This window comes from Arachis stenosperma, chromosome 2 (genome assembly GCF_014773155.1).
Source record: "Arachis stenosperma cultivar V10309 chromosome 2, arast.V10309.gnm1.PFL2, whole genome shotgun sequence".
NCBI classification, from domain to species: Eukaryota; Viridiplantae; Streptophyta; class Magnoliopsida; order Fabales; family Fabaceae; genus Arachis; species Arachis stenosperma.
This window is the reverse complement of record NC_080378.1, coordinates 115,837,270-115,862,415: the sequence shown is the minus strand read 5'-3', so window position 1 is coordinate 115,862,415 and position 25,146 is coordinate 115,837,270. Positions and strand designations below refer to the sequence as shown.

Genomic DNA, 25,146 nt, shown 5'->3' with positions numbered 1-25,146 from the left:
AAGTAAATTGTTATATATTTTTTTACTGATTATTATGCACTTTAAATTACATATTTTTGAATTTTTAACGAACATTTTTTTGTAAAAAATATTTGATTTTAAATTAAAATGTTAATTATTTTTTCAACCACCTAAAATTTTTAAAATAGAAAAAATTAAATAAATAATAAACAATTATATTGTACAACAAATTTGTTTGTGAATTTTTGCATTATCTTTTATTATAGTTTCTTAAAACGTAAAAAAATAATTTAATTAAAGTTAACTTATTTTTACAATTATAAACAAAAAAACCCAAACATAAAAGAGACGACGTTAATGTGTTATTCAACCTAAGCAACAAATAATATAAAAAAATATAGTAATTTGATTATTATTATTATTATTATTATTATTATTATTATTATTATTATTATTATTATTATTTGAGAATGTTTTTTTTGACAAAAAATACCAATTTTTATTTTATTATTTCTTTTTTTATTTTATAAATTTTATTTTATTTTTTGAATATTCTTAAAAAAATATTCACCTTTTAACCAATTTTTTCAAATTAACTATAGTTTATAGATCCTTAATTCTAATGAGAAGACAAATGATGTCATGAATGACAAATGTATAGTACTTGCTGTAAAAGTAAAAAGAACACACGCCATTTTTAATTATCTAGTACATAGTTTCTATAAGTATTGAAATTTTTTTCATCAGTATCATAGAATTTAAAAAAAAATATCAATAAAAATTTCAAAATATATAATTTAAAGTGCATAACAATCAATAAAAAAATACATAACAATTTATAAGTAATTATAAGATCTGTTTCATAATTAGTATTTTAAAATTATACTAAATATAATTTTGGGTCTCTATATTCATACCACAATATTTTATACCTAAACAAATGCCGCGTAATGTATTTCATGATTGTGTTTACATTTTTTTTTGTCATTACAAATACACTCACATACCCACTCACACACACTATCCTAATTATCACTGCTAGAATTCGAACTTATATGACTTTAGTTAGAGGCAAATACTTTTTGCCACTGGATCACATGCCTTAGCCACTGTGTTTACACTTTACATGCAGGTTCCCTAATTGCCATTGCAGTGGGAAGTAGAAGCCTTATATGTGCTGTGATAAGAACAAAAGTGGATATCTATTGAATGGTGTAACTTTTTTTTTATGATAAATGATCATGTTATTAAGAGAATCTCGTTAAATGACGGTTGAAAAATGAACTCTTCATACATGTATAAATAGGACATGATCTAAAATCATATACGTACAAGTAATAAAAATAATTCTCTCTCCTTTCTTATATTACAAATATTACTCTCTCCTTCTCTTTTATTTCTGTGTGGTTTTAACCGACAATAATTATAATATCTATAAATATATAGATTACTTATATTATAGTGAGATAAGAGCATATTTATTTCTCTATTTTATATTTACGTTTTCCTTATTTATTTATTTATTTCACAACACGTTATCAGCACGAAACTCTAACGAAGTTTTAGGAAGACTTCAAGTAACAAATTTTTATTATATCGAAACTCTTTCATCTTGAATATAATGCTCTTGATATATCTGAAAATAATTATTTATCATGGATACTAGATGTTAAAATCCATCTTGATTCAATGGATCTTGGAGATACCATTAAGGCTAAAAATAATGTATCCCAAAAGGATAAAGCCAAGGTCATGATTTTCCTTCATCGTCATCTTGACGTATGATTAAAAAATGAATATCCCACATTAAAAGATCCTGCAAATCTGTGGAAAGACCTTGAAGAAAGGTACAATCATGTGATACTTCCTCAAACCCGATATGTTAGGGAAAACTTTCTCGACCTTCTATGTCTCAAATGTGCTCCTGCAGTAGCAATCGAAAAAAAAGATTTAAAAATTTTTTGAGCTAATTTCTTACCTTCTTGTTGATGAGCGCAACAATCAGTTACTCTTAAAAGAATCATGAAGCGCGTCCAGCTGGCGCCACCCCATTTTCTGAAATAAATGCGGCAAACTACCTCAGAAGAGGTAAATGGCAAGGTTTTAGTAACAAGAAAAATTATGGAAGGAAAAGGAATTATGTTCAAAAGAGAGGATCTCACCACGAGTGGGATAAAGAAAGAAATAATGGACAAAGTAAATCAATTGAGGATAAATGCTTCCGTTGTGGTGGAAAGGGCCATTGGTCGCGTACCTGTCATACCCCAAGGCACCTAGTTGATCTTTATCAAACATCCTTGAAAAAGGATGACAAAGGAAAGGAAACAAATTTTGTTTCAAATTATGAAAATTTCACCACTCATTATGATGTATCTAATTTCTTTGAAGATCTTGAAGGAAATATTGGCTATTTGATCAATGATAAAATAGTTTAATATGTGTGTTTGTTAAGTATTTATGTGAATAATTTTACTGTGCATGTACTTTTACTCATTTTATTATTATTATTTATTTTTGAAGAAAAATGGCAAGGACATATTCTGAAGATATTTGTCTTGCGGATAGTGCAAGTTCGCACACTATTCTTAAAAGTAATATATATTTTACCCATCTTGTGCCAAAAGAAGAATGTATTAATACTATTATTGGCTCGGACAATGTGATAGAAGGCTCCGGAAGAGCTATAATTTTGTTTCCTGGAGGAACAAAATTCATAATAAATAATGCACTGTTGTCTACCAAGTCTCGAAGAAACTTGTTGAGCTTTAAAGATATTCGCCGAAATGGATATCATATTGAGAATATGAATGAGAGAAATCATGAGTACTTATGTATCACAACTCATGATTCAAATAAAAATGTTATATTAGAAAAATTGCCCTCACTTTCATCTGAGTTATATTATACCAAGATTAGTGCAATTAAATCACATGCTACTGTAAACGAAAAGTTTACTAGCCCAAATGAATTCATAACTTGGCACGACCGATTGGGTCATCCGGGAACAACCATGATGAGGAGAATTATTGAAAACTCCCATGGACATTCACTAAAGAACCAGAAGATTCTTAAAACTAGTGAATTTTGTTGTGCTGCATGTTCTTAGGGAAAATTAATTTTAAGGCCATCACTAGTAAAGGTTGGATTTGAGTCCTCTGAATTCCTAGAAAGGATTCAAGGTGATATATGTGGACCTATTCATCCACCATGTGGATCTTTTAGATATTTTATGGTCCTGATAGACGCATTTTCGAGATAGTCATATGTGTGCTTATTGTCCTCTCGCAACCTGGCGTTTGCGAGATTACTGGCTCAAATTATTCGATTAAAAGCACAATTTCCAGAAAATCCAATCAAATCAATTCGTCTTGATAATGTTGGTAAATTTACTTCCCAAGCTTTTGATACTTATTGTATGGCTAATGGAATAAGTGTTGAAGATCCAATAGCTTATGTTCACACACAAAATGGGTTAGCAGAATCGCTTATTAAACGCCTCCAATTAATTGCTAGACCATTGCTTATGAGAACAAATCTCCCAACCTCGGTTTGGGGCATACTATTTTACATGCTGTAGCACTTATTCGTTTGAGACCAACGAGCAGTGACGGATCCAAAAAATTTTGTTAGTAGGGGCAATGTATATATAATATGACTATAATTTTTATAATTATTTTTTGTTATTGTAAAATATAATTAATTTTTAAATTGTCTAACGAATAAATTTAAACACTAAAATAGTAAGTTAAATAGGTTTTAATTTTCTTTTGATTGTCAATACAATCAAATATTTTTCTTTCTATATATGTTATTAAATAATTATTTAAAAATTTATTTTCCATATGATTACGAAATCGACTCTTTATAATATTTATAGCTAAAGAAGTTTCTTTAACTATTGTTGTTGTTATTGGCAAACTTAAAACTAATTTAAAAAAAAACACTAATAAAAAAATAATATTCTTTCGAATCTCTGTAACAATATTTTTTTTGTTTTAGAAACTAAACCATTTGATTTTAGACAACTTTTTTTTGTTTTATTTTCATTTTTTTTTGTTTTTCTTCAACAATTGATTAAATAAACATATCAAAAATCTAAAATTATTTTTAAATATTCAAATAATTTAGATATCAATTTTTTATTAATATTAAACAAACTAAATATATTTTTTATGGATAAATTTTTATTTTTTATAATAAAAAATATTTAATAGAGTCAAATTTTGGCTCTTCATTACATTTATTTAATTTTTTTAATTTGTTAAACACCAAATTAACACATAAAAACTAATTTTATTTTAACATCATCTATAGTGTATCAACTTTTAATGATAATATATTTATCTATTAAAATTGAATTGATATACTTCGAATTGGTATTTTTATATATTTATTATTGATTAATATTTATGTTTTGAATTTTTTTTTCCATTCTTATACATTAAGAAGTGTGTGAACCAAAAAAAAGAATTTTGTGGGGTCAAATTTATTTTTTGAATGGGGGCAAATATATTTTTTTATATATTTAACATGAAACTTTATAAAAATTCAATGGGGGCACTTGCCCCCACATGCTTAAATGTAAATCCGTCACTGCCAACGAGTTACCATCAGTTCTCTCCTATGCAATTAGCATTTGACCAATAGTCAAATGTTTTCCATTTAAGAATATTTGGGTGTGCAATATATGTTCCCATTGCACCACCTAATCGCACCAAAATGGGACCCCAAAGAAAATTGGGGATATATATTGGATATGATTCTCCCTCTATAATGAGGTATCTTGAGATACAAACTGGAGATGTATTTAAAGCCTGATTTCTAGATTGTCATTTTGATGAATCAAAATTTCCAACATTAGGGAGAGAGAATAAGCTTCTTTAAAAGGAACTTAATTGGAATGCATCATCGTTGATGCATTTAGATTCTTGATCAGGGCAATGTGAACTAGAAGTTCAAAAGATTATACATTTGCAATTGCCTGATGCATTTTCCGATACAAAGAGGATAACCAAATCTTATATTCCAGCAAAAAATACCCAAATTCGAATTAATGTCCCAGTAGGACAAGTAGCCATTGAAGCAAATTCACGCCAGAAGCGTGGCAAGGCGGAAAATGCTCCAATTCGAATTGATGTCCCAGTAGGACAAATAGCCACTGAAGCAAATACACGCCATAAGAGTGGCAGGCCTGTCGGTTCCAAAGATAAAAATTCTCGAAAGAGAAAAGAGATAAATACTATTCCTGTTGAAAAAGACACGGTAAAGACACCTGTAGTTGTCCAAAATTCTGATATAATTTTAACGCCAGAAGACGTTTAGGTACCTGAAAATTGTGAAAATGATGAGATCTCGATAAATTATGTCTTTACAGGAGAGAAATGGGACCGAAATAAGACAATTATCAATGAAATATTTGCATATAATGTGGGATTAAATATCATGCATGAAAGTAAGGATCTTGAGCTAAGATCAGTCGAAGAATGTCGACAAAGGAATGATTGGCCAAAATGGAAAGAAGCCTTGAAGGCTGAATTAGACTCACTTGCAAAATGTGAAGTCTTTGGACCTGTAGTCCGTACACCTGAAGATGTAAAACCTGTTGGATACCGATGTGTATTTGTGAAAAAACGAAATGAGAAAAATGAAGTTATGTGCTACAAAGCCCGACTTGTGGCACAAGGTTTTTCACAAAGACCCGGTATAGATTATGAAGAAACGTATTCTCCTGTAGTGGATGCGATAACATTGTGTTATTTGGTCAGTTTATCTGCATATCATAAACTGCATATGCATTTAATGGATGTGGTAACAACCTATTTGCACTGCTCATTAGATCGGGATATCTATATGAAAGTCTCTGAATGACTAAAGATATCTAAACCATCCAGTGAATATTCGCAAGGGTTATACTCAGTTAAATTGAAAAGATCTTTATATGGTCTAAAGCAATCTGGATGAATGTGGTATAATCATCTTACTGAGTATCTGGCCAAAAATAGATTCAAGAATGATGATATCTGCCCCCTGTGTTTTCATAAAGAAAATAGCATCTGGATTCATTATTATTGCTATGTACGTTGATGATTTAAATATCATTGGAACTCTTGAAGAGATTCCAACAATTATAAAAATTCTAAAGGAAGAGTTTGAAATGAAAAATCTTGGAAAGACTAAATTTTGTCTCGACCTGCAGATCAAGCATACAAAAAATGGGATCTTTATTCATCAAACAACATACACAGAAATGATTTTAAAAAGATTTTATATGGATAAGTCACATCCATTAAGTACCCCAATGATTGTAAGATCTTTAGATGTGGAAAAGGATCAATTCCGTCCTAAAGAAGAGAATGAAGATATCCTTAGTCCTGAAGTACCATATCTTAGTGCCATTGGAGTGCTAATGTATCTTGCTAATAATACGCGACCTGACATATCATTCGCGGTGAATTTACTAGCAAGATATAGTTTCTTTCCAACCAGAAGACATTGGAGTGGAATCAAACAAATTTTTCGATATCTTCATGGAACGGTTGACATGGGATTGTTTTATCCCTATGGATCTAAGTCACAACTAGTTGGCTATGCAGATGCCATATACTTGTCTGATCTACATAAAGAGAGATCTCAAACAGGATACCTGTTTACATATGGTGGTACAGCTATATCATGGAGGTCCACGAAATAGACGATAGCAGCAACCTCCTCTAATCATGCTGAAATACTGGCGATTCATGAAGCTAGTCGCGAGTGTTTTTGGCTGAGGAGTCTGATTCAATATATTCTATCATCATGTGGACTGTTTGATCATAAGATAGCTCCAACTGTCCTGTTTAAAGATAATACAGCATGTATTGCTCAACTTAAAGGCAGATACATCAAAGGCGATAGAACAAAGCATATTTCTCCCAAATTCTTTTTCACTCATGATCTTCAAAATCAAGGGACAATTGATGTCCAACAGATCCGTTTAGGTAACAATCTGGCAGATTTATTCACAAAGTCACTCCCAAAATTCTCCTTTGAAAGATTGGTACATGAGATTCGGATGCGCCGATTTCAAGACTTTAAATGATGTCGGCAAGAGGGGGAGACTGTACTCTTTTTTCCTTAGCCAGATTTTTTTTCATTGGATTTTTTTTTTTACAAGATTTTTAATGAGGCAGTCCCCATCACAAAGGATACTGTACTCTTTTTTCTTCACTAAGATTTTTTCCACTGGATTTTTCTTTAGTAAGGTTTTAACGAGGCAATAATCCTAAATAGACATCCAAGCGGGAGTGTTATGATAAGAACAAAAGTGGATGTCCATTGAATGGTTCAACCTTTTTTCATGATAAATGATCAAGTTACCAAGAGAATCTCATTAAATAACGGTTGAAAAATAAACCCTTCATACATGTATAAATAGGACATGATCTGAAACTATATACGTACAAGTAATAAAAACAATTCTCTTTCCTTTCTTATGTTACAAATATTACTCTCTTCTTTTCTTTTATTTCTGTGTGGTTTTAAACTACAATAATTATAATATCTATAAATATATAGATTACTTATATTATAATGAGATAAGAGCATATTTATTTTTCTATTTTATATTTACGTCTTATTTATTTATTTTACAAGCCAATTATTGGGACCAAAATTTGGAGGATTTTTGGTGTATGTTTTTTTTTTTTTTTTTTTGTCGGAGTGTATGGTTCTTTGGAGGGAAAAGCAATAGCAGGCTTACCAACTCTTGGTAGCCTTAAAAATGTGTATAAATTGGAGCAACTGAATGCCGATACCGAAGTTTTTGGACTTGTATCAAATCCAGTGGGCCATAGTAAAGGGCCCATTTTACACAACCCTACTTTTAGACATGAAGGTTGCAATGGAATTTATGTGCCAATGTTGGTTGATGATGTTAAAGAGTTTTTCAACACTTAGGTTCAATTTGGATAAACAACTTAATTAAATTATTTTTAAAAAAATAATTTAAATAATAAATAATTATATAAAAATTAGTTTATAAATAAATTATTTTGTATTTGAGTTTTTAATTCTAAAAGTGCTTATTTTATAGAAATGTGATAAAAAATAGTAGTATTAAAAAAGAAGTCATTTTTTTAACTTCTCTATAAGCTCTTAAATAACTTCTTATAAAATTATAATTTAATTTTAAAAATTGCACCAAACATTAATACTGTTAATTTTCATAAGTTAAAAACTCAAAAAAATTACTTTTAAAACCTCCCAAACGGCATTTTTTATACAAGCACCGATTTCAGGCGTGCATTTTCTTAATAAATATGCTTGAATATTGCATTTTTTAATTTTGATATAATTTGGGATTATGTATTTTACTAAAAAATGGTCCAAATATGTGAATGACACAGATAAAGTGATGTTTAAATTTTACTCTAACGTATTTACTATTTACTTTTCACAATTTGTTCTAGTAAAATTATCTTTCAAAAATAAAAATAAAAAGTTACGATTCGCTTAAGATGAATTATTTTTTAAAATATTTAAAATAAAAAATAAAATTCATCCAAACAAATTTACTTTTTAGAAATTAAGAAATTTTATAATTCGCTCTAACATTTTCTTAATTCCGATCCCCATATCTTGGAATAAGAAACAAAAAAACATTATGAGGATATCACTCAAATTTCTCCCATATATAATTTTTTTTCCCTGAATGTTGATTACTATAATAAGTGAAATTATTATATACATGCACAGAAAAAAGGAGTGATTCTTCTAAGTGAAATTTATGCAGTGTTGGAATCCCTCATAAAGAGGCAGCAATCAATTGTTGTGATGAAGTTCATCCACTTGCTAAGGTTTGTAATAAACAATAATCATTGAAGATATGTCAATTACCTGATGCTATGCTTGTTTGAGTGGAAAATGGAAGGAAAGAAAAGGGAGAAAAGAAAATAGGAAGGAAAATGATTATTTTTCATTGTTTGGTTGGAGAAGAAAATTGAGGGAAAAGAAAATGGATGGAAAAAAAAGTGGTGGGGTCTACCAATTTTTTTTCTCTCAAACATTGAAAAGAAAATGGAGAGAAAACTAATGTTTCTCTCTCTACTTCCAATACTACCCCTTCACTTTTTTCAATATATATTATAATATAGGGATAAGATTGTCTTTTTATAACATTTTTTTTTCTTATTTTCCTTCCAACCAAACACGTCTAAAAAAAATAAAAATCCACTCAATTTCTTTCCTTTCTATTTCTTTCCTCTCTATTTCTTTCCTTTCAACCAAACATAGCCTAAATGACAATTAGAAACTAAATCATTATTTAGGTGCACAATATTATTTTTCATATGAGCATTATTAATTTATTCAAATTTAATTAAGATAAATTTCATGTTGATCTAATTAAGTGTGGTAAAGTATGTTCTAAATTATGGTCTTCCATTTGTATAATGTAGTCCATTGGAGCTGTAAATACTATAATAAGAAGGCCTATTGATGGAAAGCTAATTGGTTACAATACAGATTGTAAGGCTTGTATTACAGCAATAGAGGATGCAATGAGAGGTACCTTCAAAATCAAACCATAATTTCTAAGTTACTATAAGCATATCTTTCGATATGGTAAAAGTTAGGGTAAAGTATATTTTTTTTTATTTTAAATTTTTTGAAAAAATTTTAAAATATTTTTAGTGCTTAATTTGATTTAGTTTTATCTGTTAATATTTAAAAAAAAAATTAAGTGATTACTCATATAAAAATGTCTTCACCTAAAATTAATAGTTAAAATGTTGATACGTATTTAATTAAATAGTTTACTAAAATATGTAAACCTATCTAACCGGTTATAAAAAACACATATATATAATGTTAAAAAAAATATATTTATTTGAATGAACAGGTAGAAAATATGTGAATGGCAAAGACCTAGAAACCTCTCCACTTGCAGAAAAAAATATTTGTGCTGGTTGGAGCAGTAGGTGCACGAAGGGCACTTGCTTATGGTGCAAAGAGTAGAGGAGCATGAGTCGTTATTTTCAATCGTAATTTTGGTAAATACCTTAAATTTAACTTTTATAAGTAAAAGGAATTACCATCTAATGAAAAATTCTTAAATACTTCTAAAACCATTTTGAAAAATCAATACATTATAAAAATATTGAACTATAAATCAAATTAAAGAATATTATTTTTTAGGTTTAACTATTTTGTGATTTTCACTACAACAATATAAATTATTTTTGAGGGTTATAATGTGTAAAAGAAAATTAAAATTTGTCAAAAAAATAAATTTTGACACTATTTTAACTATGAGAATATGTTAATAAAAGTTTTGTCAAAAATAGTATTTTTAACATATAAGTGATTGTGAAAAAAATTTAAATCTTATTTTGATAAATATTGGCTGTCAAAAATAATTTGTTAGAAAATTTTGAGAACATATTTTATGTGATACTTATTAATTGTCAAAAATACTATTTATTTTGACACTTATTGACTATAAAATATTCTCAACAAAAAATTTTAACAAATAATGAGATGAGATCTTAAAACTAAAGAATAAATTGAGATTTTGAAGATAAAGAATGAGTAGTATAATCTTAAACTCAAAGTAGTGTGATATCAAAATTAACAGAGCCCAAAGAAGAAGAAAAATAGTTGAGTAAATTGAAAATAAATGAGTGTCAAAATTGAGGAGTAATTTTCTACGGTCAAATTATTTATCAAGAAAACATAGAAAATTTGACATTTGTGATATTTGTCAAAAATATATATTAATTTTGACATTTAATTATGGTGTTAAAAAATAAAGTGTTAAAATAACTCTATTTTCTTGTAGTGTTTCTATAATTTTATCGAATTTTTAATTAAGTCTATATATATATAGTTTTTTAATTGGGTTCCTATACCATATCAGATTTTGCAACTAAATCCCTGCCGTAATAAAAACATTGAAATTAATAGAATATTCTGTTAAACTATATAGAATATTCAATTAAGTGTTAGGCATATTCATTTTGCTTAACAGAATATTCCGTTAATTCCAATATTTTTATCATAATAGGAACTTAATTATAAAATCTAATATAATATAGGGACTCATAAAAAAGAAAAGAAGTACATAGACCTAATTAAAAATTTAATAAAACTATAAAGACTAATAAAATAATTAAACCTATTTTTTATTAGAAAAATTCACGTAATGAAATCTTCATATAAAAATCACATTGTAAAACTTTAGATAATTAGTCAAATATATTTAATTAAATATACTAAACATCTAATAATCCACAATACTATTTTTATGTAAAATGTGTTTATGAGATTATACCATTTTTTCCCCTTACATATATAGCATCTAAAATTTGTCCTTATATATATGCCACATAGAAATTTCAAGAACATATACGGTTATTGTTTGATAGAGAGAGCAAAAGCACTTGCACATGCAGTCTCAGGAGAAGCTCTACCATATGAAGACTTAGATAGATTCTCCCCACAAAATAATATGATCCTTGCAAATGCATCTTCTGTGGGAATGGAACCTAAGTCCAATGAAACTCCTATAGCCAAGGTTCTTCCTCTTATTATTACTTTTACTCCTACCTAACTAGCTACAACTTAAAATCATTCAATATGCATAATTCACATCATCTTTTAATGGTTGCATACATAGGGTGCATTGAAAGCATATGAGGTTGTGTTTGATGCTGTTTACACACCAAGAAATACAAGGCTCTTGCAAGAGGCTGCTGAGTCTGGAGCCATTGTGGTCAGTGGTGTTGAAATGTTCATAAGACAGGCTCTTGGCCAATTCCGACTTTTCAACGATGGATTAGGTACTAATTCTGATCGAAAAATATTAGAAGATCATTAGAATTTATTATTTTTGATCGTCATCAATCGAATTCATTTAGTCTAATAATCTAATAATATATTTTTAACCCACATTTTTAAAATTAATAACTAAACTGTTGGTTAAAAGTAATAAATTCTTATAGTCCTCTAGCATTTTTTATTATGATTTATTATCTTTCAAGATCTTAATATCTTTGTGTTGAGTAATTAAAGTGTTTTAATTTATGAAAACAGTTTATTTTTGTCTATTTTAATGTTTATATCCTTTTTAATTAGATATAGTTATATTTGTATGTTACATCTTTATGTTGAGATTGCTACCAGACAAATTGAATTTATAACATTCAATTTTAATATGTATTTGTTTTTCTTTTCTCTTGTGCATTGCAGCTCCAGAGGCATTCATGCGCAAGCTTATTCTGGAACAATTTTGATTTCTTATTAACATCATATTTCGTCCATAAGATGAATTTGTTACTTGTTCTCTTGTTAATAACAAAACAAGAAACATATTACGAAGAAATGTAATAATATCAATGCAGAGTGATATGTATTATTTATGTATAATAATGTTTGATGTTGAATGAATAATGAAAGTCATTATTTATGTATTATTTATGGTTAACTTCATCATTCTTTGCGCGCCATTGTCGTCATTTTTGTGATAAAGAAGAAAGTGTGAGTGAGTGAGCGAGCGAGTAAGAGAGTGAGAGTGCAATGAGCTGAGAGAGTGTGAAAAAAAAAAAAAGAAGCGGAAACAGTATTAATCGTGTGTGTGCGCAAGTTGATAACACCCATAGAAACTTTTTTTTTTTTAGAATAGCTAAATGAAAACCAAGAGAAACTGTATTTTTTAGAAAAACTATATCTTGTTAAACACTGAAAAATAAAAATAGATCTTTTTTTATAAAAAATGTCTTCTTTTAAGAATTTAATAACATCCAAATAAATACTAAATTTGTTATTTATTGATCAAGTAAAATTAATTACTTTTTTGAGTAATAAAATTCGCAAATAAGTGACTTAGCTTTAAAGAAATGAATTAGTTTTGAATAAAGACAAGTTTTAGGTAATGTTTGTTTGAGGAAAAAATATAAAAAAAAAAGAAAAGAGAGAAAAAGAAATTAGAAAAAAATTATTATTTTTTATTATTTAGTTGGAGAAAAAAATAAAAAAATATTAAATAATATAAAAAATTAGTAGAATCTATCAAAATTTTTTCCCTCTAAAAAGTAATGAAAAACTTACACTGTTATTTTATTTCAATATTATTCTGCTCTTTTTTTTAATATATTTTATAATACAAAATTAAAATTATTTTTTATAATATTTTTTTATTTTTTTTAAATCTTTTTAGAAAAAAACATATCTTATGTAACTAAAACTAATTGCAACCACACAAATCAAAATTATTTAATTAAAGCAAGTTGCTAATAATTCATGACTACTACTAATAGGAGAAAAAAAATAAGAAATTAATTTTTTTACTAATAATTAGTTCACAAATAATTGAAAGCAGAAATAAATATGATTTGGATTATTGATATTATGATTTATGAAGATAAAATAAAATATTGACTAATTATTTATAGAAAAAATAGTGTTAAATAATTATTTAATTGTTCACACATAATCATAAAGAATCTTTTATAAGTATGTATGTAATTGTAAATGAATTTATTTTGAAAAAAATGTTATGTCTTAAGTTATTTAAGATGTTAATAATTTGATGTATTAGAAGAGAAAGAAAGAATGAAAATTGACAGAAATTTTTTTTTAAACAAATGAAAATAGAAAATTAAATAAAAAAATATTTTGTGATTAACCTTATGTTATGTATGTACTCCTTATGTACTCTAACATATATAAAATATATGCATGTATGGATGTATCGAATTATATGTATTGAGTTGTTTTTATGTTATTGTATTACAAAAAGTCTATTTTCTTAATATTCTGGATTTAGGGTTGAAAAGGAGATTAGACCATCTCTTATAACAATTGGTACGTGCTCTTAGCTTATTTGTTCAATGATAGTAACTCCTCTTTGCAAATCTTGAGGATAGTGCAATGATGGTGATTTCTGCACTTGCAAATTGAGGATTAGTTCATCAATACCGTATTTAGAGATGTCTATCGCTGTATTTGATTGTTGTTTAACATAAATGAAATATAGATATAGATACATAATAATATATAGATATAAAAAGATACTAATTTTATATTGTGTTTGATAAGTTAAACAGAACATAACAAACAATTTATTATGATACTAAAATTTTAATTTTATCTTTGTTATTTTAGCATTTTAATATTAATAGAGAGCATGATAAAATTGTAAAAAAATTAGTGTCTCAAATTAAAAATTTGTGTGTCAGCATTTTAGAGAAATATAAAATACATATACTCCCGTGTATAATTGTGTCTTTCATAATTTTTGTTTCAATAAATAAACATTATACATGTACTCCCATGTACTCCTGTATCTATTTTTTATGGAGATATATACCAAAAACAAACACTACCTACATTAACAGTAGACGCAAGTACTGCTTAGGCTTAGATCAAAATTATTTTTTTTAAGAGATGGTGCAATGCGGGTTAAAGGAATCAACAAGGTAACTTTCTTAATCTTATATGTTTCTTAATTTATGTCAATTATTTTCTTTTTCTCTTAACAAATTTATGGTATTCATATATCATAAAAGATAACCCATAGTATATAAAATTCATAGATTGTGCTGTGCTCGAGATCCTTCTGTATTTATAGAAGTTCCTAATCGGAGAACCTATCTCTGAATTTTTATATATAATTAATCGGCCAGATATAGGTATTCTGCTGCTCGAACTGAAGCATAAGTTTGTATTTTTGAGTCTCATGGGTGTGAGAATTATTAGATGAAGACCATGTAGTAGATATTGTCATTGATGTCGGAGTCAGAAACAGAAAGATTTGTATTTTTCTTTCTGTAACTTGTATAATTCGTAACTCAATTTTTTTTCTTTTTTCTTTAATCTCTTACTAATATTATTGGTTTCTATTGATTTGGGTTGAGTATTTTATTTGGTAACGATCCTCGTTCATGTGATTGTGATCCTCCACCATTTGTGATTGGACCTTAAGCAGAAATTGCCAAATTTGTAGCATTTGTTCACAGTCTATAATATCTATGTTTTGGCTGAGTATATGAAAAGAGAGAGTCTTTGATTTTGATTTTGATTTCGATTTCCTTTAGTATTTGAGTTGAGTTGGGGAGGCATCCCAGTGACCAAGTTCATAAAACTAGAATTTCCTTGGATTCTAGTTAGGAATAAAAATAGTTGGATGGATCCATATAGTGAAGATATGGATTGTAACACAACTATCAAGCTCCAATATTTCTTTGAATGTATTGAAGATCACTTTATATGATAGCTCTCTTCTCTAAGTTTGAATGTGATATTTTGTTATTATTGTTTTCTTTGCATTATTTAATTACAAGTCTTTATTCCAAAATTAAAATTAGTATTCAAACATCATAAATTTCAATTGTAAGATCATCATCCGACAAAGACACAAATTGCCATATAGTCATGATTTTCCTCAACGTACCAATTAAAAGCTAGAAATCATACAAACTAGTAGCAAAAGTGATTAAAACAAGAAACATATTAAGAAGAAATGTAATAATATCAATGCAGAGTGATATGTATTATTTATGTATAATAATGTTTGATGTTGAATGAATAATGAAAGTCATTATTTATGGATCCTTTGCTCTCATTTTTTCAAAGAAGTTAAAGAATTATTGTATACAATATAAATAACAATTATTAATATATAGTTTTTATGATCAATTTCATCATTCATCTCCCTGATAACAATTTTGTTCATTCTAATCCTTCAATTGTACATTTAAATTTGCCTATAAGTAATGTAACATTAATTAGTTGCGGTAGACATTTTTCTCGCTCGTTACTTAAGTGGTAATTCAAATTTTTAAATTTTGTCCTTAGTCATAAAATACATATTATTACATCATTTTAATTTCTTAAATATTTTTTTAATTACAACAATTCAGTTATTGAAAAAATATACGCAAATCATTTTATTTTCTCAAAAGACGTATGTGCCACTAAATAGGAAATAATATTTAATTTGATCCTTAAATTTATATACGAATTTTAGTTTAATTTTTGAATTTTTAATTGTTTTTATTTTAATATCTAAATTTTGTGAATATAATTTATATTAGTCTTTGAAATAATTTTTTACGCATACTTGACGTGGATAACCGAATATACATTAAATTTCATACTCAAATAGCTCAAAAACAATTTAATAACTGATATTTATTGAAATTTTTTCTTCCAAAATAAGTGATACAACATCAATTTTGAGTTACTTGAGCGCCAAAACTAAAACATCGTCATTTTATAAAATTTGAACATGATATTTATCCGATCTATATTAATATTCTATTAATATTTGTGTGTTGAAACTTATCCAAAAATATTAAAAATAAATCTTCTCAATTTTTTTTAATAATTGAAAGAGTAAAATGTAATCTTTTTTTATTAATTTTATAAGTGTAACAAAAAAACATGAAAAAAATATTAAAAATTAAAAATTATATTTTATCTTCTCAATTTTTTTTAACAATTGAGAAGAGAAAGGGCAAGCAAAAGAATAGGAAAGGTAGTCTTCTAAAGATTCATAAAAGGATGGCTGATACAGATAGGATTGAAGCACTTCGACCAACGGCCTATGCTGATACAAGAGGAACTCGAGATAGCACTTCGCCAGCTTCGATAGATGTTGGGTATACGTGACGTGTGGCAGAGCCGAGGTAAGGCAATAGGTTGCTCGATCTTTTCCCTTATTAGTTGCCTAGCTAGCAAGAGCAGAGCCGATAAGGAAGTAGCGAATCAAGGCATGCAACGAGCAGAAGTCATGATAAAGGGTCCCGGTCTCGGAAGAGATGCGGCTCGTCACTTCTTTTGAAAGTCAAAAACGGAGTTTGGTTGCTCGTTCTAGTGCTGAAGCAGAGTACAGGGCGGACGCGAAGGCCCCAGGCCGAGATGGCTGAGTGGACTAAAGCGTCGGATTGCTAATCTGTTGTACGAATTTTTGTACCGAGGGTTCGAATCCCTCTCTCTTTCCGTTGCGTTCCGCTTTTTGAACAGGGTTCTATGGTCGGTCCGCGACCCCTGGATGCCGAAGGCGTCCTTGGGGTGATCTCGTAGTTCTTACGGGGTGGAGACGATGGGGTCGGTCCATGGATTTTCTTTCCTTTTGCCGCATTTCGTTCAAAGGGTTGGGGCAGCATAGGAGAACTTTTTTGCAGCTTCGGAACTTCAAGAGCGAAAGACCTACTTCTTTCTAGGAAGCTAGCTAGCGGACTCATTCAAGACCCCCATCTATTGGGGCACAGTCACCCAAACTGACCAGAACTCAGACTTGGATTTATGGACAGCAGACAGCCATTGATCAGCAGGTGGAATGGGGACCTTAACCATCCTAGGTTTCTCTGGAAAGTTAGGCATCTTCCCAACGACGCAATTATTAGGGGCGCACTCTACCACTGAGCTAATAGCCCGTCGTGTGGGCCTCCTGCTGAGGCCCGCTATGCCAAAAGCGAGAAAAACCCCATCCTTCTCTTTTTGTTGTATAAGTTTTGTATGAGTCTTTTTCATTTCTATTTCCATTACGGTGAAATTCTTGAAGATTGACTTGCTATTTTTTATTTATTGTATATTGGATTTTTGTAAAAAACAAAAAGATCTATTTTCTAAAATATTAATATCAGTCAGTTTACAAATTTAAAAAATAATTAAAAATTTAAAGATTAAATTAAAGTTTGTGTGCAAATTTAACACCAATACTCAATAGGGATCAAGCTTATATATATATAGTAGAGATTAATGCATGTGTTTCTGTTGCATTAAAAAAAAAAAAAATAAAACACTCTTTTATAGTTTTATAGTTTTATATATTTATTTATTCTCTCTCTTTTTTTATCCTTTTTTTTTTAATATTCTTGTTAATGTTGTCTTCCCCGAATCAGAAGGTGCGGTTGTTTTTCTGAAGTCCCTACGGGGCACCCGATAAAATTGGTGCTCTTTTTCTTAACCTTTCTCTTCATTTTCCCTTCAGAGAACACAGATCTACACACCCTTTTTTTGTTTTTGTTTTTTCTTTTCTTTTTCTTCTTAACAGGAAAAAACAAATGGCTGGAAATTCAACTTCTAATAATTCGGCAGCTTCAGGTAACTTGAGCTTCAGTTTCTGAGACCCTTTTGCTTGCAATTCAATAAAGTTTTCATCTTCATGATCTCTGCATGTTGTGCCTATCATTTTTTTTTTTTGAATTTTCTCAGCTGTAAAGTTGTGATTTTTGAATTTGTTGAAATTCTGAGAAGAAGTTAACCAATAATAAATAAATAAAAATGTGCGCGTGTGTGTTCAGGAACTAGTAATATTAATGGGAATGGTGAGAGGCAAAGTTGGGCTACATCACCTTCCACTGTCTTCAATCATTTTGGTACAAGTGGACTTTCTGTGGCAGTTGCAACTGCGATCACTCACCCTTTAGGTTCTTCTCTCTATCTCTTACCTTCCCAAATATTTGGATTTTTTATTCCCAAAATTCAATTTTCTTTATTTTTTATGTTTGTATTGATTGGCTGTTTGGTTGGGTGTCATTGGTAGATTTGTAGCTTGTTTTGATTTGATTATAAGCAGCTTTTAATCCAACATAAAGTTAGTCTAATGCATATATAAACTGGTTGAAGATCTAATATGTCTTGTATATTTGTCCCTCTTGGTTGTTTTGCAATTTATATTATATCCCTTGTTGTTTGCATTGCAAGAAAATGATTGTTGTGTTAGTGGATTCAATTGAGGAAGCAGCTTGTTAACTCAAGGCATATGAATGAAAGGCGAACCAGGGATAGTTCAAATGAACGATACTTTCTGAAATGTAACCATATTGCAACCTATTTTTCGCATAGTCGAGTTCAGAAACAGAAAATGTAGTTTATAACAATGTAGAACTCTGTCTATGTTTGTATTTCTTGTGGATAAGCATGGTTCATAAGTCGAAGCTGCATTTAAGAAAATGTTTTAGGTAGTAACGAAGTTAATGGTTTCGATGAAGATGCTGTCAAAAAAAAAAACTTTGTTATGTAAAAATTGGTGAAGGCTAAATGAGATTGAGACCTTGAACATGTTTAGAAGATACTAGTGTATTTGGGATCCGGAAAAACTGAAAACAAAACCGGTAAGAACAGCTAAATATCTTGTTTTTACTTTCTGTGCAGATGTATTGAAAGTAAGGCTGCAGATGCAACTCGTTGGCCAGAAAGGTCCTTTGACTGGAATGGTAGTGTGCCGAGTTCGACCTTACCTATGAATGACCTCCGTTATCACATTATAGTTACAGAACTTTTATCATTTAAGCATTTGTTCAGGGACAATTGTTTTTAAGTGTGGTGAAAAACGAAGGACCAAAGTCTTTGTATTCGGGCTTGACACCTGCACTAACAAGGTCAGTTCTTTATGGAGGACTACGCTTGGGCTTGTATGAACCCTCTAAGCATGCTTGTGATGTTACTTTTGGCTCCTCCAATGTTTTAGTTAAAATCGCTTCTGGCATGTTTGCTGGTGCTATTTCGACTGCGCTCACCAATCCAATTGAAGTTCTTAAGGTGTGTTACTTTCTTGTTTTCTTCTAATTTAGTTTAATTCTTTTTTGCCTTTTTTTCCTTTTGAAATCATATTCCACACAATCAGGTGCGTTTGCAAATGAATCCAGAGATGAACAAGAGTGGACCGATAGTAGAGCTTCAGAGAACTGTATCGGAAGAGGGAATCAAAGCACTTTGGAAGGGTGTTGGCCCTGCTATGACCCGAGCAGCTGCCTTGACTGCATCGCAGCTTGCTACATACGATGAAACCAAGCAGGTCAGCTTCGAACTGTATAATTCTTTTTACTTATATCTTAAGCAATTCATATTGTTGATAATGATTGTTATCCACATAATTGAAAACTAAATCTATATTTGGTGATCATAGAGAATACTTCTGCTCTGTTGTACTTAATCCTCATCCTAATTTAGTTCTGTCCTCGTTGTCAATACTATTGTCTCTCTGCTTTCATAATTTATTTTGCATTTTTTGTATGCAGCTTTTAGTCAGGTTTGCATCTCTTGAAGAAGGATTCCATCTACATCTGATGTATGGCTCTCCTTCCAACTCTTTTCCTTCTTCGGATTCTTGGTGTAAACTGAATCATAGTAAACCGAATATGGTTAAGAATCCCAAATTTATGAGCAACAACTTTAGATTAACAACGACTGAAGAAGCTTGGAAAAGAAATTTAAATTATAAAATTAGGACAAATTAAATATGTTCCGGAACTGATGATATTGAGTACAACATATTGAAAACTAATATCTTGTAAAAAGGTGCCTAACTAATTTTGTTCATATGATTAACTTAGATCAATATTATTTGTCTTTAGACTGGCACAAGATTCAATTCTGATCTAACTGTAATTCTACCTTATATAGCTCAAGCACAGTTGCCGGCATTTTGAGCACCATCGTAACTGCTCCCATAGATATGGTTAAAACTCGTCTCATGTTGCAACGTGCATCGAAAGGTTCTAGGCTCTATAAAAGTGGATTTCATTGTGCATACCAGGTATTCATGTTGTTTTCACTCTTATCGCCCAAGCCTGCCATGAATTGCATTTGTGTTTTAATGCAACTTTTCATTTGTGGTTCAGGTCCTACTTACAGAGGGTCCAATGGCACTTTACAAAGGGTGAGTTTATGTTCACTACTAGCATTCTTGGGGTTCAGAGCATGCATATTTTGTTCACATAGTTTTAATCTATACCATACCGTTCTGCCAGGGGCTTTGCGATATTCGCAAGAATCGGGCCACAAACAACAATTACATTTATATTATGTGAAGAGCTAAGAAAACTTGCTGGATTGAAGGCAATCTAGTACCATAAACCAACTTTGATTAGAATGATTCTTGATAAGTGCTGAAGAAGCAAGCTACTCTTCTTAGTTCTTGCGAACAAGTCCATTCTTTTAGATAGATTTTTATTCAGTTAGTTTTGATTGGTGATTTGAGGCACATACCCCAGAGAACAATATCACATTTTTTTTACTGGCAATCAGGTAAATTCTTTTAAGGGATCCATTCTAATCTTAGTATGTTGTTGTTATTGTAATCGTCGTCGTTGTCGTCATCGTCATCTCCATTGTTTTGCTGGAATAAGTTCCAGGGTAGTTGCTAGTAAAGGAGTCTAGGGTTGTTTTGGTTCCCAAGTTCCAACCCTTCTATTACTATGATCATTGTATTACAAGAGGGTACTCTTGTTTTTGTATTATTATTGTCATTATTACTGTAATAACATCACTGTAATATAGAAATTACATTAGTCACCTCCCCTCAAAAAAAGAAGGGTTGAGTGAGATTCAATATTATTTTTTTGTATATTAATAGTTTCCTTGTTATGACTCTCAAATAGTAATATATTGCCTTTGGCTTAAGATATTTGATGAATACTCAAAATTAGTTATCCAATTAGTTATTGTATACTATTTTATCTATATTTATACTTATTATTTTATATATTTTCTAAATAAAGCAATCAGCTACCAGGTTAATTAAACGTTTCAAAGTATAATAATCAAAATATGTCATCACAGAATAATCAATTTTTTTCCCTTATAGTAGCATATAATTTTTAACTCCGCCTATGTTACACTTGCGGTACATAGCCGGTCCCAAACCCGGATAAAGGAGGAGGGTTGTGTTAGGTCTTCGGCAACCAACATAAAAACATAGCCGAACCCCCATGACATGAACCAAAGACATTATTGCGTTAAAGCTAGGTCGTTGTCCGGAAGCAACGCGTCGTATGGCTCGAGTACGGTGTCAAAGCAAGAGCCGCTGCATCGGTGCCCGGATGTAGTGTTAAATGAGCAAGGGTTCTCGCGTTTTCGTGAATGGACGAGGGTAAATAAGCTAGTTCACAAAGTAAAAGGTAAAGGTCGAAGCGACAGAAGGTTGAGATTTGGGACATGGAACATAGGCACTCTAACAGGAAAGTCCATGGAGGTGGTGGATACCATGACAAGGAGGAAGATTAACATTATGTGCCTACAAGAAACGAAATGGGTTGGTGCAAAGGCTAGGGAGTTGAATACTTCTGGTTTCAAACTTTGGTATACAGGAAAGGTGAAGAATAGGAATGGGGTTGGAATAATTGTGGATAAGCAGTGGAAGAGGGACGTAGTGGATGTCAAGAGGGTGGGAGATCGGATCATCTCTATCAAACTTGTGGTGGAGGGAGGTGCTTTCCATGTGATTAGTGCCTATGCACCGCAAGTGGGTTCGGACGAACAACACAAGATAAGGTTTTGGGAGGAACTAGAAAGTTTAGTTCAAGGCATACCTTTGGGAGATAAGATTTTCTTAGGAGGAGATTTAAATGGCCATGTTGGGAGAGAAGTGACTGGATATGGGAGTATTCACGGAGGCCATGGTTTCGGGGTGATCAATGCCGAGGGTAAAATTATTTTGGACTTTTCTTCAACCTTTGATCTTCTCATCGCAAATGCATGTTTTAAAAAGAGAGACGAACATCTTATAACCTATAAGAGTGGCATGACAAGCTCTCAAATCGACTTCTTCTTGTTGAGGAGAGTTGACCGGAAATTTTGCATTAACTGTAAAATCATTCCGGGAGAGAGTTTGACAACACAACATAGGGTGCTCGTCATGGATTTTCGCGTTGAGCAAAAGTTGAGGAAAAGACATTATACGAAGAACACAAGGACGAGGTGGTGGCCGATGAAAGGTGAGGAACAGAGAAAATTCCTAAGACGGGTAGGAGAAGAGGCAAAGTGGGAGGGGAACGGAAGCGCGGAAGAGATGTGGAGGGAGATGGCAGAAGTTATTAGAAGAACAGCAAAAGAAAGTTTTGGTGAATCTAAAGGAATAGGACCAAGAGACAAGGAGTCCTGGTGGTGGAATGCGAGTATACAAGAAAAGATAAAGATAAAAAAGGAATGCTTTAAAGAGTGGTCTTTATGCCGCAATGCAGATAATTGGGAAAAATATAAGGCGGCTAAGAAAGAGACAAAAGTGGCTGTAAGTGAAGTAAAAACAAGAGCATATGAGGGTCTCTACCAGTCTTTGGGCACAAAAGAAGGAGAAAAAGGTATATATAGAATCGCAAAGAGTCGGGAAAGAAGAACGAGAGATTTGGATCAGGTTAAGTGCATAAAGGATAAGGATGGAGAGGTGTTGGCTCAAGAGGAGAAGATTAATGAAAGGTGGAAGAGTTACTTCTACGAGTTATTTAATGAGGGACAGAAGACTCTTCCGAGCCTTGGTCGATTATGCACAAGGGAAGAAGATTAAAACTTTGACTACTATCGAAGGATTCGAGATTTCGAGGTAAAAGAGGCTTTAAAGCAGATGAAAAATGGCAGGACAGTAGGACCTGATAATATCCCGATTGAGGTTTGGAAAGGTCTTGGAGAAAAAGGCATCAACTGGTTAACCAAGCTTTTTAATGAGATTTTAAGGTCAAAGAAGATGCCTGATGAGTGGAGAAAGAGCACATTGGTACCTATCTACAAGAATAAAGGGGATATACAAAGTTGCGGAAATTATAGAGGGATTAAGCTTATGAGTCATACTATGAAGTTATGGGAAAGGGTGATAGAAAGGAGGTTGAGAAAAGAGACACAAGTAACAGAGAATCAATTTGGATTTATGCCAGGAAGATCTACCACTGAAGCGATATACCTATTAAGAAGGATGATGGAGAGGTATCGTAGTAGTAAAAGGGACCTACATATGGTGTTTATTGATTTGGAAAAAGCGTATGATAGGGTACCAAGGGAGGTCTTATGGAAGGTTTTAGAAAAGAGGAGAGTAAGGATCGCATATATTCGGGCAATTAAGGACATGTATGATGGGGTCACAACTAGTGTGAAGACTCAAGGTGGTGTGACGGAAGAATTCCCTATTGGTATAGGATTACACCAGGGATCATCCTTAAGCCCATACCTTTTCACATTAGTCCTGGAAGTACTCACAGAGCACATCCAAGAGCCTGTGCCATGGTGCATGCTTTTTGCCGATGATATCGTCCTTATGGGAGAGTCAAGGGAAGACCTAAATAAGAAGTTGGAATTATGGAGAGAAGCCTTAGAAGTGTATGGTCTGCGCATAAGCCGTAGCAAGACGGCATATATGGAATGCAAGTTCAGTTCGGGAAGGGAAAACCCCAATATAGAGGTGAAGGTTGGAGAAAACATCCTAGAAAAGGTTAAGAGTTTTAAGTATCTTGGGTGCATCATACAGGATAATGGAGAGATTGAACAGGATGTAAATCATAGGATCCAAGCAGGTTGGTCAAAATGGCGGAGTGCATCTGGTTTTATATGCGACAAAAAAGTGCCTTTAAAACTTAAAGGTAAATTCTATTGCACCGCTATAAGACCGGCTATGCTGTATGGTACGGAGTGTTGGGCGGCTAAAGGGGAGCACGAACATAAGCTGAGTGTGGCAGAAATGAAGATGTTGAGATGGATGAGTGGTCACACGCGATCGGATAAAATAAGGAATGAAGATATAAGGGAGAGAGTTGGAGTAGCACCAATTGTGGAAAAGATGGTTGAATCGCGTCTCAGGTGGTTTGGACATGTGAGATGAAGACCGATAGAACATCCAGTCAGGAGGGTGGATGAGATGGAAGATGGACAAAGGGCGAAAGGCAGAGGAAGATCTAAGAAGACTATCCATGAGGTGGTCAAACGAGATCTACATGTAAACGGTCTTTCTGTAGACATGATACATGACAGAGCACAATGACGTCATTTGATTCATGTAACCGACCCCACTTAGTGGGACAAGGCTTTGTTGTTGTTGTTGTTGTATAGTAGCATATAATTTTTCTTTCATAAATACCAAATATGCTAGTATAACATAGCCGATTGATGATTAGTTTTTGTGTGTTTTATATAGTATGGTTGTTTAGGTTAAGTTTAACATGTCTATTATATTCACATTTATTCATTTTCTGTAATATCCTCTGCACAAATTTAAACACTCTTAACAATGATACGTAGATTAAAGTTAAAATAAAGTAGTAGTTAAAAAAAAAATTGATAAACATAATTGTACTCAAACTTTCGATTTGAGAGTCTTTGTTAAGTGTGTAAATATATATATTTTGAACGAACTAAACTCTAATTAGAGTAGACCATGATATTCCAAATCACAGCAACATATTTATGAATGCTTGTTACAATTAATGATTTCCTGAGAGT

At 31.1% G+C, this 25,146-nt stretch overlaps 1 protein-coding gene and 1 pseudogene across 1 annotated transcript; both read left to right on the top strand.

Annotated features, from left to right (window-relative positions):
* Positions 1 to 901: 901 nt before the first annotated feature.
* LOC130963530 (bifunctional 3-dehydroquinate dehydratase/shikimate dehydrogenase, chloroplastic-like) lies at positions 902 to 12,230 on the top strand (annotated as a pseudogene).
* Positions 12,231 to 17,735: 5,505 nt separating this feature from the next.
* LOC130960204 (uncharacterized) lies at positions 17,736 to 21,326 on the top strand. Its single transcript, XM_057885533.1, has 9 exons — positions 17,736 to 18,045; positions 18,246 to 18,371; positions 19,099 to 19,160; positions 19,249 to 19,485; positions 19,571 to 19,741; positions 19,965 to 20,014; positions 20,350 to 20,482; positions 20,568 to 20,605; positions 20,697 to 21,326. The coding sequence occupies exons 1-9, from the start codon at positions 18,006 to 18,008 to the stop codon at positions 20,791 to 20,793; spliced, it is 954 nt and encodes a 317-aa protein (XP_057741516.1). The 5' UTR covers positions 17,736 to 18,005; the 3' UTR covers positions 20,794 to 21,326.
* Positions 21,327 to 25,146: the final 3,820 nt, after the last annotated feature.

Coding starts and splice junctions, on each gene's coding strand:
- LOC130960204 (XM_057885533.1), top strand. CDS start 18,006: ATGGCTGGAAATTCAACTTCTAATAATTCGGCAGCTTCAG. Junction 19,161..19,248: donor AAGGTCCTTTGACTGGAATG/GTAGTGTGCCGA, acceptor GCATTTGTTCAG/GGACAATTGTTTTTAAGTGT. Junction 19,486..19,570: donor ATCCAATTGAAGTTCTTAAG/GTGTGTTACTTT, acceptor CCACACAATCAG/GTGCGTTTGCAAATGAATCC.